Here is a 16,894-nt window from a genome sequence, read left to right on the forward strand (position 1 = left end):
AATTCTGCGCGAGATCGCTCGAATATTGAAACAGTTCAAAAAATTTCTGAAAAAATTCATTAAACTTCACGTTAACGATTAATTGGTATGTTTCTTTATGTCCCGTTAAAAAGATGTAAATTCCGGGAAGTTGTAAAGCTCCTTTTTTGTCCGGGACATCTTATCTCTTCTCGATATCATCCCGGATTTCCACTGAAAGTTGAAAATTGTCTTGATTTTTATCGCAAATTGGGACAAGGCTTTTAAAATCGTCTTGTTTGTGAATCCTCCATGACACTTTGAGAGAATAATGAAAATGTTTTGCTACTAAGAACAATCGTGCCTTCTACTTTTTTCAATAATATATCAAGAGACGAAAACAAAACTATCATTCTAATATGCAGATAATTACATTTTAATCCATCTTACAGTGGTGTGACCTAACAAAGTCCTATGCTTTAAGAAAGTCCTAATTTCGTATACATAAAAAAAATGTTTCTTTTATATATTCGAAAATTTGTCATTTCTTAAATTAAGACTTTCTTAAAGCATAGGACTTTGTTAGGTCTGACCAAGGTACTTAGATTTGGTTTTAAAACTTTTCCCATAGAATAATTTTATTCCTAACAAACATACAGTGGTGTGCAAAGGTTTCCTGTTAGTATCATTTCGTAATCTAACTTATTTTAAAAAAAGACAATAAAAAATTAAAAAAAAAAACAATTAAAAATCATTATGAGATGTTAGTATAGGAAACAAAATAATATAGCAAAAGAATTTTTTTTTTTCGCTTTTGAATGTATTTATAGAAAGAAGAATCTTATTTTTGTTTGTGAATGAAATGCCTCCGGCCACTTTTAACTTCAAGAAAAGTGATTGGCCCATATGTTCTTTAATTGACTAAATTTATGTTAATAATTTTAGCCATACCCTCTGCAACTATAACAGCCGCACAACGATGTGGTATTAAGTAATTAATACCACGTGCAACTTTAATAATACGGTTTTATTCTAATGTTAGGATCTTTTAAACCACATCCAAAAGGGTATTTTGTATTAATATCGCTCATGGTTGATTTACCTGTCGATGCTATGAAGTATTTTTTGTATGAATGCGTATCTATGACCTAAATGTAAACATTCATCGCTGTTTTGTTTTATGCGCCTTTGAACGTCAACGTAATTAAATATTATTTGACCGGAAACTTTAGCACATCTAAATATAAAAATTGTAATAATAAGCCTATTCACAAACATAGATAAAAATCTTCTACTATATTATTTTGCTTCTTATATCTAATGCTAAAGTCTCATAGTAATTATAAATTATTAGTTTTTCTAAAAAATACATAAGAGTATGAAATGTTGCAAGCCACTGTGTGTCTATATAGGCAAGCGTTGATCTATAAGATTGTTTTCTATTGGGGTACAACCACACTTTTAAATATTTTTCAGCGCACTTGAATATGCTCTCTTCTTATCAAAAGCGATATTTAAGTTAATAGGACTAGCCTTTGTTCTCTGCACTGAACAAAGTATCATCATACTTTATTCGTTTTTTTTTCGATGAAAATATAATTGTAATCTTTCAAAAGCTATTATAAATCTATGCAACTCTTTATTTAAAAAGTTTAAATTCAGAATTCATGACTTTTTTTTACCAAAATTTTTGGATTATTGACGTTGTAACTGTTAAAGTTATCCATGAGGTAGATGTTAACTTCATATTTCAACATGTTTGATGCATCTTATTTCTCATCATCGTACAACATGCCTATAAAGATATATATTTATACTTTTTCAATTTAAATAAATTAAGATTTTAATTTAGATGCCTATAAAGATATATATTTATACTTTTTCAATTTAAATAAATTAAGATTTTAATTTAGAGTACGATACTAACCTGCAATACAAGCTGTCATGAAGCATGCTAATGTTCCAGAAACGAGTGCCCTAAATACCACTTTAGCTATAGATTGCTTTTTATTGGGTGCAAGAGCACTTAAACCACCTATTTGAACCCCCATAGAGCCAAAATTAGCAAAACCACACAGCGCATAGGTAGCGATTACTTCAGAACGTTGCTGCAAAAGAATTAAAAACTGTAAAATGGGTGCAAAAACTGTTTTTAGAAGATAGCTGAAAGTTCTCTATGAATGTAATCTAGTTTCTATTGGGCTTATTTTTTTGCTTATCTATAGGGAAAGGTTGCACGTGACGGAACGCTCTATAAGTTGGAACAACGCTTAAGACTGCATCTTATACTTTAGTTTAAGTGAAGCTGATTTGTCTTTCTTTCCTGTAAAAATAAAACAATATGAAAATCGGATAAAGTTCAAGATCGGTCTGTCGCCAATACTAAAATTAACAACTTAAAAATGATGTTTAAAAAGTTGTTTAAAAAGTCGTTTTAAAAGTTGTAAAAATTGTTGCAAAAGTCGTTTTAAAAGTTGTAAAAATTGTTGTGAAAGTCGTTTTAAAAGTGATAATTTAAGTCATACTAAGAGACAAATTTTTAAAAATTTGCAAGTAGATATCTGTCTTAGCTTTTTCTATGAATTAGAGTTAATTTACAGTAAAACTGACTTTAAATTGTATTTTTCCTTTCGTAAAAATTTACATTGGATATTTATTTTTATACATTATTTAATTTTATAAATTATAAACTTTTTGTAGATACCAACTGAGGAAATAAAAACTTAAAAAATCAAAACTTTTATATTTTGAAAAACTTATTCCATCTTAGCAGCCAAAAAAGGAATGAATAGGTCATGCTAAATTTTGTTTTTTAAAGATTTGTATTTTAAATTTTTTGATTTTATGATATAGAACTTTTAGCAAGATACCAATTGATGGACATTATTTTCCTTGATGATTAAAACAAAAAAACAAAAAAAACTACGCTGTGTAGGTTTAAATAAATTAGTTTCGTCTAGCACAAGCTTCCCTTTTTAAAATATTTGAAAGTAGACAAATGTTTTTCCAACTTAAGTTTGCTGCGTTTTATTTCGGCAATTAAAAAAGTTAAAAGCAACTCACAGATATCGTTATTTCTCCAGTATTTGAAATTCTGTTTGCTTTTAAAGTCGACAGGTCTCGATACGCAATAAATTCGTTTAAAAATGTTTTGATGCCCAATAACTTTGCTACTTCGAAAGAATCGTTCCAACTGACACCCATAATGTATGCAAATGGCATGAAAATGTATGAGCAGATCAACTAAAAGAAAATAAACTTACAATGTTTATCAAAATGTAAATTCAAAAAAAAAAATTCAAATAGTTCTGGAGGATTAAAACCGCTGTGTAAGTATGGGAACAATTGAAAAGTAATTTAATTTCGTTTTAAAGTAATTAAGGAGCATTTTTTCAGATTTTTCAATTTGGAGGAGATCGATGAAAATGTGTTTTTCTAAACATATATGAAAAGTTGATTTTATTTTGTAAATTTAATCAAAAGATCGTGAATGTGTTGGTGTTTTAAAAACAGAAATAATCCGCACATTTGCAAAAAGGACAAACCACACCAATATTTTAGGATGGCTTCTAAGCCCAGATTATTTACATTGTAAAATGTATAGGATTTGCTTAGTTTAAGTAATGAAATGTTTTTACCAGCAGGTACAGTAATCTGTGAAAGAAAAAAAATTTTTTTCTTCGGCTCTTTTATAAATAAATAACCATAGTAATTATTTTAAAAGATATATATCATAAAATCTGCTTCTATAAAATTTATGTTGTTAAACTTTAACGGATAAATCTTTTTTTTCACTAGCATTATTTTAGAGACTTTTTTTTTTTTTGCACAATGAAGCTTAGTGAATTATATATTTCAATCATTTTTTACAGTTTGAATGATTTGATAGAAACTAAATTTGCGATTACTTGACATCATCTCCTATATCTTGGTTGTCTTCAACCTTTCCCTTAGAAGTAAATTGAGCGTTAAACAAATTTAATTCATCTTCCTTTATCCAATTAGAAAGTGATTAACAAGTGAATTTGTAATAATGGGTTTATGCGGTCTTTGCTGGATTATGGAAAATTATGCATTTGCATTTATGTTTATTTAAAGGTACTAATGAACGTTGCAATTATAAATTATATGTAAAAAAGTTAATATTATAAATAGTTTATTTGCAGTCAGATGGTAATACAATATTAAGAAGTTAGTTAAAAAATGAATCCATGTGTCTCTGGGAAACCTATAATACTCCATATGTAGGCACCTTGGACAGATGCTATATAATGCCTCTTCTAATCTTTCTTTTAGTATGATTAAATTATAATAATTTTTTATACAAAAAATAAAAACAATGTTTTCATTAAAATTTTTTAAATTTTATAAAAGAAGTTAAAAAATTTAACATAATTTTCAAAGAAATCTGAAAAATTAGAAATTTTTATTTGAATAAAATGGGGACTTTTTAATTTAAGTAAGTTTTTACTTTTAAGATATCTTATTTACATAAGATTATCTTAAAAGTAAATATAGACTCTTATTTAAATTAAAAAGTTATAGAACTTAAACTTGTAATGCCATAAACATTTTGCTGATTTTAGCACATGAAAAGTTTTTTTTTAATAAACTTCAGAAAATTTCACTTATTTAAAAAGACTGATGTAGAAATTAGTACTTTATTCCTTATTTTTTATTATTAATGAAAAAACCCTGATACTTACTGTCCTTATCTTAAATCCACTAAATAACTGAATTTAGGTAACAGAACCAAGTATTTATCAGTTCATTGTCTCTCATTCACAATCACATAAAAGCTTTTATAAAGTCAAACAACAACAATGCTGTGAGTGTCATTTTTTGAAAGGTGTTCATTTGAGGAAATTAACTATTTTTAACAAAACAAGAGATTTTCAACTTGTCAAAAAATTAAATGTAGAGAACTTTAACGAACTTCCTCAGAATCAACAACTTCAAAATTAAGATTAAAATTTGTCTCATCTTGTTCTCATCTCAATAGGAAAAATACCTTGCTTATACCTACTTATAATAACAAAACTAATGGTGTAGAGAAAATGTATTACATAGCACTTTGGTAAATCTTTATTTTTCTTCAGTTTTAAAATAGAATACTATCCATTGATCAAAAACAAAATGGATTTTTAATTTTTTATTTCAAGCACCATTCTTTTATAATCTACAATAAAAAAGGAGGTGTAAAAGTGCACTAGTCCTCTAATAAAAAGTGCATTAGTCCTCCAATAAAAACCTTTCATACTTTTAGGATTCCCAATCTTAATATCCTTTATACCCAGCCACCTTTGATGGAAAGATTGATGGATTTGCTAAAATGTAAAATCGTAAATCAATAGTTTCTTTTGGATTTCTTTAAAATGATTAAGGATGTTTAGGGAAAAATGTAACTTGATTTCCTGATCAACTTTGATGCATTATACTGATGTCAAGAATTTACTTATTGGAAAAGTTATCCAACCAAATGCTAAACTCATAATTAATATTAAATTAATTTTTATTTCAAGTGCCATGAAGTTTGAATTTAAACTTGAACTTTTATTTTTTTACTAATCTCAATTTTTGCACAGTTAAGTTTTCTTTCTTTTATAAATACATTTTCAGAAAACATTAATCATGTTTCATTTTTGTAAAAGTTGATTATGCAGCTAATTATATTAAGTTTAGGATCTATTTAGAAAACCTTACTTCAGAGATTGTTCATTCTATGTTAAAAGTGAAACTGAATTCTTTTGCTGTCCAAATGTATATTATATACCTCAAACGAGAAGTTATCTACATTGACATTTGTTCCGAGCCAACCCAAGATAGCATTTGCAAAACGAAGTAAAGATAAAAATGCAATAAGCATTACAGCGATGTTTGCAACTAAAGAAATACTCATAGATGCTCCATTGGCAACTGCTTCAAACATATTATACTCTTCTCTAAAAAAAAAAAAAAAAAAAAAGCACAATCTAGCTAAAACAAAAATAATGTTTTTAAAAGAAAAGTGGAATTTTAGAATCACAAATGAAAACAGATAAAACCATTTTGTTTGAATATTTCAAGTTCTCAGAAGACTATGAAGCCAAAAATAGTAGCACAAGATATGAAAAAAGTATCTTGAGTTAAATGCAGTTATAACTACAGGAACATACAGTGTTTCCAGAAAGTATTAGCGCACTTGTAACTTTTTTATTATAGACAACTTCAAATCAATATAAATTGTAAAGTAATTTTAATTTTGACCTTTTTTTTATTAAATGAAAGGTAAAACCAATTAAATTTAATTTTAATGTCAAATATTGTCAACCTGCTTGTTTTTTTAATGAGTTAATTAGAAGTTTAATGACTTCTCGGAAAAATGTCTGAAATTATGTGTGCAAAAGTATTAGCGCACTCATTTAAAATGTATTTGCACACTCGTTTAATTCCTTTAAGAAAAACTTTTTTGGTTAATTTTTGTTAAAAACTCTCTGCTGATTAATAATAGTCAATAAAAAATATATGAAGAATAAATTGAAATGGCAGAAATATCATTTGAAATACAGTTAGTTAAAACTTTAAAATTGCAATAACAAAAATATGGGATTAAGGAGCATATCAATTGAAACAAAGTGGCAAGTTGTTGGCCTGAACAAAAGTGGTCTCAGCAATCGAGAAATCGGATGTCAACTTGAAATCAGTGAATGCAGCGTTAAAACAATTCTCAAAAACTATGAGTTTGGAACAGTCAAAGACAAAAGACGCTCTTGTCATTCTAAAAAAATATTAGAAAGGGACGAAAATAAAGCAATTATGCTTGCTAGACGCAACCCAAACATGAGCATAGCCGAAATCGCCTCAGACCTGAATACAGCGTTGGGTGCACATCAAATTAGCCGATCAACAATTATCAAGCTTATGAAGAAAAAACATCTCAATTCATACCTTGCAACAAAGAAGCCACTATTAAGTATCAAAGACCGTCTCAAGCGGAGGAGATGGTGCAAGGAGAGATCTGCATGGGCTGTAGAGCAATGGAGAAAAGTAATTTTCTCGGACGAGTCAAATTTTGAACTTCTTAATTGCAAGAAAAGGGTTGTCGTGAGGAGATAAAAAAACGAAAAATATAATCCTCGTTTTATCATGTCAAGAGTTCAAGGAGGAGGAGGTTCAATTGGCATTTGGGGCTGCATTGCTTGATCTTGCAATGGACTGGCGCATCTTTACACTGATCGCCTTAATCAACATTCATATGGAGAGATATTAGAAGATTATTTGAAGCCATCAATGGATGTTTTCAAGGCTTACTCCACCTGCCAATTTCAGCAAGATAGCGCTCCTTGTCACACAGCACACTCAATAAAGCAGTACTTGGAAGAAAAACGGTTGAACCTAATGCCTTGGCCCGCTCGCTCACCTGATTTAAATCCTATTGAGAGTCTTTGGAGTTGGATGGACTGCAAATTACAAAAAAACAATCCCACTAACTTGGCGCAGCTCAAAACGAAAATGCAAGAGTTGTGGAACACCGTGCAACAAGAATTAATCAGAAAACTTATAGATTCTATGCCGCGTAGAGTCTTGGCATGCTTTAAAAACAAAGGTGGTCACATAAAATATTAAACTTTCTAAGAATCTTTGAAAAACTGTAAGTGCGCTAATACTTTTGCACACTTTTTTAATATTGATTTTATCACTCTTATTGTGTTCTGATTAAATTCAAGATAATAATAAAGAAATATCTTTTTTATATTTGACAATTAGTAATTCTGCTTTATTTTATGAACATGTTAAAAAAAAATTATCAATCAGCCTTTTATTGTTTTTGAATAACACTCATTTGAAGTTCACTTAGGTAAAAAAAATATGAGTGCGGTAATACTTTCTGGAAGCACTGTAGAATAAGAATCTCAATATTTAATTGTTTAAAACATTAATTCTGGGGAAGTTTAAAAGGAGTTTATGGGAAAAAAAGGTACACAAAAGATGAACAATAAAACCATTATAACAAGCTTAAAAAAGATCAGTAAGTCTTGTAACTCATGAATGGTTACTAAACTTAAAGACTTCTGACCCTACTTTTATCTTCTGACTGCTTGTTTCTTTAAGAATTCTGGTTCATTAAGATTTTGTCAAATTTAACCTGCTTTAGACTAAATAGTGGTCTACAGCTTCTCATACAGGAAGTTGTATTTAGTTCTTTTTGTAGAAATAAGTAAAAATACTTTGATTTTTAATTTAATTAATGATAATAATAGCAACAGGTATAATTAGATTTTAAAAATAAATTAATCTTTTAATAAACAAATTTGCAAAAAGAAATTTAAACTAACGTTTTTTCAATTTTAATATCATCAACATTTTTCCATTGACTTTCCTCCACTTCTGGATACATGAGCTTTGCCATAGATAAGGCAGCAGGTGCACTCATTACTGATGCTGATAACAAGTGGGATGCAGAAATTCCAAATGCTATGTAAGCACCAAGTACACTACCAGCTATGGTTGCAAAACCTCCAGTCATAACACAATGCAGCTCTGATTCAGTCATATTTGCAAGAAAAGGTCTAATTAATAGCGGAGCTTCTGTCTAAAAAGCATATATGAAATAAGTTTTAAAGATTATCCTTTCAGAGCAAGATTGTTCTAAGTATTAGAACCATACGTTTTTCTTCTTAAAAATTGTTTTTTGCTTTACAGAGCTAAAATTTTAAGAGCTGCAAATTGAATATAATAATTAATGATAGTTACAAAAAAAAAATTACCTTAAATTATTTTATAATTCATTAATAATAATTAGTTTATTAAATAATATATTTTAAACAGTGACTGTTACTTTGGTCAAACTTATATGTGTAAGTATGATTTAACCAGGTTGGAGAATAACAATTCCATTGTGGCAATTTTTGAACTTTTGTACATTCTTGCTCTCAAGAAATAGAATGTCAATAACATATATAGCTGCATGCTAAAATTGGGCCAGATTTTTGTCTTTATTTTTCAATGAAATAAAGTATTTAAAAAACCCTCTTTTTTAAGATAACTATTGTGTATAAGAATATTTGCTAAATTGCACAATTGCTTTAGAAAGGAACAATAGTGGCTAAAAATCGAACTTTAAAAAAAGATTGTTTTTTTTCCATAACATTTATACATGAAAGAGTTTCAGGCCAGGACATGTTAAGAGAAGAGTTTTTTAGCTGGGGAAAAAAAAGATACTTAAAAGAACTGTAGAGAAGAAATCAAATTTGAAGTTATTTACTAGCAAAAAAATCTTTTTTGATATTTATCATACATTAAGCTTTAAACTGGTCCAAAAATATTGGCTGCTAGGTGAAAAAGTTTTATAAACTGAAAATTGAATTTCTTGAAACCCTATTCTGATCTATCGAATGTAAATATTAACTAAAAAAATGGTTTTGGCCACCTTTTTCTCTTTTTAAAGACACTGTGAGTTGAAGTTATAATACCTGTCCAAGAAATATATTACCAGCTGCATTTACAGACTCAGCTGGAGAAGTTCCCATTGAAATTTGCAAAATCCAGGCAATTTTTTTAATAACAATTTGAATCCAACCAAGATAGTAAAGAAGGTAAGTTACAGAGGAAAAATAAACTACCATTGGCAAAACCTAAAAAAATATGCGATTACTATTGATAAAATCTAAAAATTGTGTATGTATATGTGTGTGTGTGTGTATAAGTATATGTATGTATGTATGCATGTATGTATGTATGCATGTATGTATGTATGTATGTATGTATGTATGTATGTATGTATGTATGTATGTATGTATGTATGTATGTATGTATGTATGTATGTATGTATAAATACATACACATATATATACGCATATACATATATATGTGTATGTATACATTTATGTAAAATGACATGCAGATTTATATATCTGCTGCATTCTTTTAAAATTTGAAAATTTTTTACCATAAATACAAAGTAATGTTCTTCCATATTATCTTTTGAAAACAAGAATTCAGAACCTGCTTTTGAAAAGTCAAGGAAAATAGAAACTCTATCCCCCAGCCATTTAAAAAAAGCAAATCCGACTTTTGTACGTAAAATCATTAAAGCAAATACAAATTGCAAAGATAATCCCCACAGAACAGGACGCCATTTTATCTAAAAAAAATAAAATAAATAATAAGAAGAAAATGTTATAGGCAATTGTTATAGTCACTATCTAGTTCAGTTTTTATAGGTCATAAGTGGTTCAAAAGCGCTTTAAGAAATTTGATCATAAATATTTTAAAGATGAGATAACCGGAGATGGGTTTGTTACACTTTTATTACTGAAGGAAACATAAACCAAGTTTTTGAAATACTTTTTACCAAATTTCCATATTTATGCTGGAAAAATTGAAAAAAAAGTTTTAATTTTTTTCTTTTTTTCTGTTATTTGTTTTTTACCTATTGTTAGCCTAGAAACTAAAAAAATGTAGTTTCACATTTAAAAATGGGCTTTGGGCTTAAGTCCTTTGAAAACATTTTGTTAACTTTGTTTTTAAACGGAATTTGAATTGTCTTTAACCTCTAGAACTTTTCGTGATTGTACAGAATATCGTTAAAATTATTTTTTAGTTATAATGTCGCTAAGCTAAACAAAATAAACTCACTTGATTTCTGTCCTTTGAGAAAAAAAATCCAATCAGCACGTAGACAAGTAGACCAGCTAATGAAATGAGCTTCTCCGGTTTTCTAGCAGTATCCCAAGATATCCAAAATATAACAAAGCCCAAAAATCCAAATATGGTTATCCTATTGGTTGCAAATATAAGCTTTTAACTAAAAAATCATATTTATAGCTTAAAGTGATTTTTTTGCAGACTTTTGCAAACAACATCAGCAAAAAATATTAATCAAAAAATTGATTGCTGAAGTAAGAGCTCGTAATTTTTTAATTTCATTTTTGATTAATTAATTGATTTTAACGGAATTAAACTTTTTTTTTGATATTCAAGATTAAATGTAAAATTCGAAAGTCGCATCCGATTTTAAATCGAGCTAGTTTCTGGTACTTATTTAAAATTCTCACCATTTAATGTATTTCCATCTCGGTAGAGTTGCATCACGTAAGGGCTTCAAAATACCGTACCAAATTCTGTTTCCAAAATATTTTTTCAAAAGCCAGTAAGAAATACAAAAAAAAACAAAAGTACCAACATAAATTAGGTCCGAAGTTCCTTTTGGATTTTTTTTTACCGCAATTATAAAGTAGATGATAAATCCAATTAAAAACAGGGCTGTCATCGTTTTTTTAATCAAATTCATACGCTTGTTACAAAATTGCAGAGCTTTGTGTTCAAGAAAATTAAAAAAATTGTTTACAGGTGCTAATGGGGATTTTAAAACTCTTTGGTTAATAGTATCAGTTTCATTGGATCTCGTCATTTCAGAATTGTCGTCGTTTGGGTTCTGACTTATTTTTTGTAACTCAAAGTCAACGGTAGAAGTCTAAATAAAGAAAGTCAAAAAGCATCTGATTATATTAGCACCCTTTTTGTACATTTGTATTTTCAAACTGTGGTAACTTAAGTTTCTTTTACTTCAAGTAAGAAAAATTTGTTTCCTTTTTTAATTTCAACTTAAAACAACGTGTGTATTATTAAACATTTTATTATGTTAATTACAGAAAAACATAAAACTCACGTTCATTATGTCTTTTGAAGCTCAAAGACGCTTATTGAAATAAAGAAATTTAATAAATCTCTTGAACAAAATTAAAGCTTTCGAAAGTCAAGTATGAGTATTTGTAGAGTGTAAATCAAGCTGTTTTAACGCAAGAGTCACACCTCATTTTAATAGTTTTTGTTTATCTTTTTATTATGTTTGTTTGTTGATTCACTGAATTTTTTTTTATTAAACAACGTTCTGAACAGAAGAAAAAAATTTAAAAAAAGCTTCTTTTTTTACTTTAATAAAATAATTTTTTCTTGGTCTTCACTGATTAATCCGTAGGGAATTTTGTAATAACTTTTATTCTGAAAAATCATTTAGTTTTTCAGTTAATGACAGTAATAACAAATAAAATACTAACTTCTTTAACAGTGTTAAAATCGAGTTTAGATAAGTTGTAAAAGAACTGATTACTTGTTTGAACTAAAAGTTTTCGGGTATAATATGTTTGGTATAATTTTTTTTTTTTTTTTTTTCTGAAAGGTTCATTTTGAATACCTTTATTTATTTCTGGGAGAAAGAAGTTCCAAGAGAAAAATTTACAGCTTGTAGCCGGTAAATTAGTAGTAAAACTTACTTAAAAAAGAAAATACCCAAATTTAATGCAAAAATTTAAACCTTAATGCAGCGGTAGCTTTTCAAAACCTATTCCCATAAATATCTTTCCCTTTATAGAGCTTTTAAGTTAGTAACATAATTTAAGTCTTCAACAGAACATAAGTGCCGAATTCCTTTCTCAACATTTAATCGATGATTTCAGAAATACTTACTGTTTTATACATACACTGTGTCAAAAAAGTTTTCATCCACCTGTATTGTTCATTTTTCAGACGCGATAACTTTTTATTGAACAAAGATATAAGCAAAATTTCAACTAAATGATATCAGTTAACCATTCAAGAAATATTGTAAAAAAAGATTTTACAAAATAAAGAATAGAAAATTAAATATCACATTTTAAACTACACAATGCTTGTTTTTTGCGCCAAAAAAGTTTTCATCCACTTTACAAAAATCAAATAAAATTGTTATGCAAACTCAATATTCTAGTGTTTTAATATCTTGTGTTTCCACCACGAGCTTTTACAACCTCATGCAGCCTGTTTTTCATAGTATCAACTAATTTTTGGGTAATTTCTGGAGTGATTGAGCCCCACTCTTTCATAATTACTGATTGGAGTTGTTGCCGATTCCTCACACCATGTTACCTAATTCTTCTATCCAATTCATCCCACAGATGTTCGATAGGATTTAAATCTGGAGATTGTGGGGGTGTATGACGATACTTAGCTACTTTAAATATAAGCAATTCCTTGACACGTTTGGCTGAATGTTTTGGATAGTTATCTTGCTGAAAAATAAATGACTTAGTAAGTCCCAATTTGTCGGCACTTTCTTCCAGATTTTTTTTTAGAATGTTTAAATACACATTTTGATCTAAGTTTGAACCAAGTTTCCTACACCTGAAGCACTCATACACCCCCACACTAAAACACTTCCTCCACCATGCATCACCGCTGGACACAAGTTTTGTTTTTTAAATGCTTCATTTGATTTTCTCCAAACTTTAATTCTTCCATCTGATGAAAACACATTAAATTTTGACTCATCGGTGAAAAGGACAGATTCCCAGAATGTTTGTTGTTCATTAATAAAAAGCTTTGCAAAGTGTAGTTGTTTGGCTTTATTTACTTTGCTGATGTAGGGCTTTTTCAATGGTACTCTACCATTGTATCCAGCTCTTCTTAAGCTTATTTTTATAGTTTCAGGATCCACTTTTAAGTTGCAATCATTTTGCAGCATTCCAGCAAGTATTGGAGCACTTATTTTAGGATTCTGGATGACTCTTCTCAGAATAGCTCGTCAATGCAATACTTGAATCTTATTTGGACGTCCTGTACGTGGCTAATCAGCAATTTTTTGGTGGTTTGGTATTTCTTGATAATGGACTGCGCAGTTGAACGTGGTTTCTTTACTATTTCTCCTAAATTTCGCTGTGATTTTCCCTCCTTCCATAGTCTAACAATAAGTGATCGAACTTCCTCTGCAACTCTCATTTTTAATAATTATTCTAAAAAAAACTAAAAATAAAACAAATTCATATAAAGCAAAAAATAATACAAAAATCTTACTAAACCTAATTTATATTTAAAAAACGTTACTTTAATACTGATTACATAACAAATTGAGGTTGAAGTTCAGGGTGGTTGAAAATTTTTTCGGCGCAAAAAACAGGCATTGTGTAGTTTAAAATGCGATATTTAATTTTCTATTCTTTATTTTGTAAAATCTTTTTTTACAATATTTCTTGAATGTTTAACTGATATCATTTAGTTGAAATTGTGCTTATATCTAGGGCTGTAAATCCTGGCTTGTGTTCGTGAACGGCTCGGTGATCGGCTCGACAAGAACTCGTTCATGTTCGGCTCGAATGGTAAATGCAATGATATATTAAAAATAACTAGATGTCTAACTGCCGTAAATCGGTATAAGAAAAAGTGAAGCAAAAATAGGCCATTATGGGGGGCAAAATCTTTACGCTATTTATCAAAACAAAACAAATACGAAGCTTTTGATTTGTTAAATTTGCCCCCCTCATAATGGCCGATTTTTGCTTAAAAAAATACGCGGAAGTTAGACATCTAGTTATTTTTAATATATCATTGGGTAAATGAGACAGTGTTGCGTTAAAAACACTGTCTCATTTACCCAATGATATATTAAAAATAACTAGTCGTTAAAAAAGTTTAGTCGTTAAAAAAGTTTATTTAATGTGAAATCTGCGCATGCGCAAAATCATTAAAACTTTTTTAACGTCTTGCGGCATTAAAAAAGTTTGCCCGTTAAAAAAGTATTCAAAATGGTACCGTCAACCGGGGTAACTTTGGTCGCCGTGGTAACTTTGTTGATTTTTTTTTAAATTCCTAAAATTTAACAAAGATAACATGTTTTAATTTATTAGAGATACCAACAATATATATCGACTATTATATCAACAATTTTGGTAGGGTAAGGTCAATGATATATATTAACTAGATGTCTAACTTCACATAAATTCCGTAAGAAAATGTGAAGCAAATTTTTGGAGGTTGTAAAACCGGTAGCCTCAGCAAAGAAGAAAAATTTCTAGCGATGTTTTGTTTTATTTTTGCTATTCGTTTTTCCGTAATATCTGTTAACCAATCAGATGCTGGTGGCAAAACAAGTTATTATCCAATCATATGCTGGTGGCAAAAAAAATTTGCTTCACTTTTTTTCGGAAGTTAGACATCTAGTTAATATATATCATTGGGTAAGGTTGCTAATATTGTACCGATGCCTATATTGGACTTTTAACATAACTCGTTATTTTTACAACCCACAAAAAATTTTTTAACTTATCTTTTATCTTTGCTGAATGAAATTAAGTAGTCAACTGTTTTTTTTTGTCATCCAACTTAATTAAGCCCAGAATAAGCTCTTGTTGGTTTGTTATTGAAGATTTCTTATTTTATGTTTTTATGGCTAAGCGTATTTCACTAAAAGAAGCAGAAGTTGTCAAATTTTTTAATTAACTGAATGTCAGATTAGTTGCGTAAATTGTACCTCAAGGCATGTCCTAAATTGTACCGACGCAACCATTCTGACCGCTAAAAAAAACGCGTGTAAAGTTTAACAAAACCCTTTTGAGATTTCAATTACAGAAATATCCATACTTACAATACGAACTTCACCACTTAAACAAAAAAAATAAAAATTTTAGTAGTACTCTTGTATTGACAAGCAGTCCTTAAAATGATGCACTCTCTAGTTCAGTTTTACCAATATATCAAGGCTGGTGTCATTATGGCTGTGCAGGTGTTAATCAAAAACAGATACAATATATCTGAAACTTTTGCCAAAAATAATGTTTTTATTTATTTTTTTTTACAATATTTAGTGTGGTTGTTTTTTAAACAGATATATTATATATTGTTTTACATTATTTAGTATAACTTTCTGTAACACCTACCATCCTCCTCTATTCTAATATTAGCTAACATATTGGTAAACATACAATTTAAATAAAAATTGTGCCATATGTAGTGATACCTGTTTTCGGCATTTTCCAGAAGAAAAAAAATTCAAGTTGCATAGAGTTTGTTAAATAAAAAACTTCATTTCATTATATTATGGGCAGTTAGATGTTATGTTATATCAGAATATTTCCAATTGCTGATTCTATAAAAACCATTCCTTTTAATCAGTTCTTTAAATCCCTTAAATCTAAAATCATAAAATATTTGCAAAGCTGTAAAGTAATTGAAATCAAGAAAGTGGTACAATATTGGATAGCAATGGTACAATTAAGGATCTAGTTTCCTTAATTGTACTCTTAGCTAGGGTTGTTCGCCGCAAACAAAAACTTACGAAAATTTCGCATTTTTATCTTCCGTATTTCAAGTTGCTTTTGCGAAAGTTGTTCTTGCGCAAATTCACCTTCCGTAATGCGTTATACGAAAAAAATAAATAATAATTATTCCGTAATGAGTCTTTACGAAAAGAAACTTGCGAAACAAATCATTTCGAAAGAATACTTGCGAAACAGTTCCTTACGGAAGGAGCATTTCGGAATGTGCGCTTACGGAATAGACTCGAAAGAATTCATTAAACTGTTATACACAAAAATATTATTATTTATTATTTAATTAATGTTGTTAAATAATTCTTCAATAGTTTTTACATATATATCTGTGTATATATATATATATATATATATATATATATATATATATATATATATATATATATATATATATATATATATATATATATATATATGTGTGTGTGTGTGTGTATGTGTGTGTGTGTGTGTGTGTGTGTGTATACACACAATATATATACATATATATATACATACAGTGACCTAGAAAGATTAAGAAAGTTAGGACGGGGTGGGGGTGCTGAAACAGAATATAAGGGGGCCTAACGCAGCTAAAATTTTTAAATTTTAGTTGAGTTAGGCCCCGTTATATTCTATAATTAAATATATTAAATATATTATAATAATTAGTGTTTTAGTTACCTAGTTAATTATACGTATTTGATTCATAAAAGGTAATTAAAAATTTAAAATTAGCCGCGTTTCGTAAGTGTTTTTCTGTTAAGAACCGTTTCGTAAGTTGCGGTGCGAAAGAGTTTCGTTTCGAAAGAAATTTGGTTTTTTATCATTATTTCAAAAAATAAAACCTTAAAATGTTCATTTGTTGCAATACTGAAAATAAAATTTTATTATAAACA

At 28.6% G+C, this 16,894-nt stretch overlaps 2 protein-coding genes across 4 annotated transcripts in view; one reads left to right on the top strand and one right to left on the bottom strand.

The window, feature by feature from the left end:
• LOC149890990 (uncharacterized) overlaps positions 1 to 16,894 on the top strand; it is a 198,628-nt gene that overhangs the window by 147,447 nt on the left and 34,287 nt on the right. The gene's annotated exons all lie outside the window — the stretch shown is intronic.
• On the bottom strand, positions 1,493 to 11,759 carry LOC149890997 (solute carrier family 28 member 3-like). Of its 2 annotated transcripts, none has more exons than XR_016450700.1 (10): positions 11,609 to 11,759; positions 10,995 to 11,413; positions 10,576 to 10,717; positions 9,887 to 10,081; positions 9,411 to 9,572; positions 8,274 to 8,530; positions 5,732 to 5,900; positions 3,022 to 3,201; positions 1,886 to 2,281; positions 1,493 to 1,753 (listed from the first exon to the last, which is right to left on the bottom strand). XR_016450700.1 is itself a non-coding variant. In XM_090081700.1 (10 exons), the coding sequence occupies exons 1-10, from the start codon at positions 11,612 to 11,614 to the stop codon at positions 1,728 to 1,730; spliced, it is 1,737 nt and encodes a 578-aa protein (XP_089937826.1). In that variant the 5' UTR covers positions 11,615 to 11,759; the 3' UTR covers positions 1,493 to 1,727. The 2 variants fall into 2 exon arrangements, 1 of the variants encoding a protein (XP_089937826.1); XM_090081700.1 differs by having other exon boundaries at positions 1,886 to 2,066.

The sequence above is a fragment of the Hydra viridissima genome, unplaced genomic scaffold (assembly GCF_058129835.1).
Source record: "Hydra viridissima isolate aposymbiotic clone 2 unplaced genomic scaffold, HvirCarnegie_v1 scaffold_3, whole genome shotgun sequence".
NCBI classification, from domain to species: Eukaryota; Metazoa; Cnidaria; class Hydrozoa; order Anthoathecata; family Hydridae; genus Hydra; species Hydra viridissima.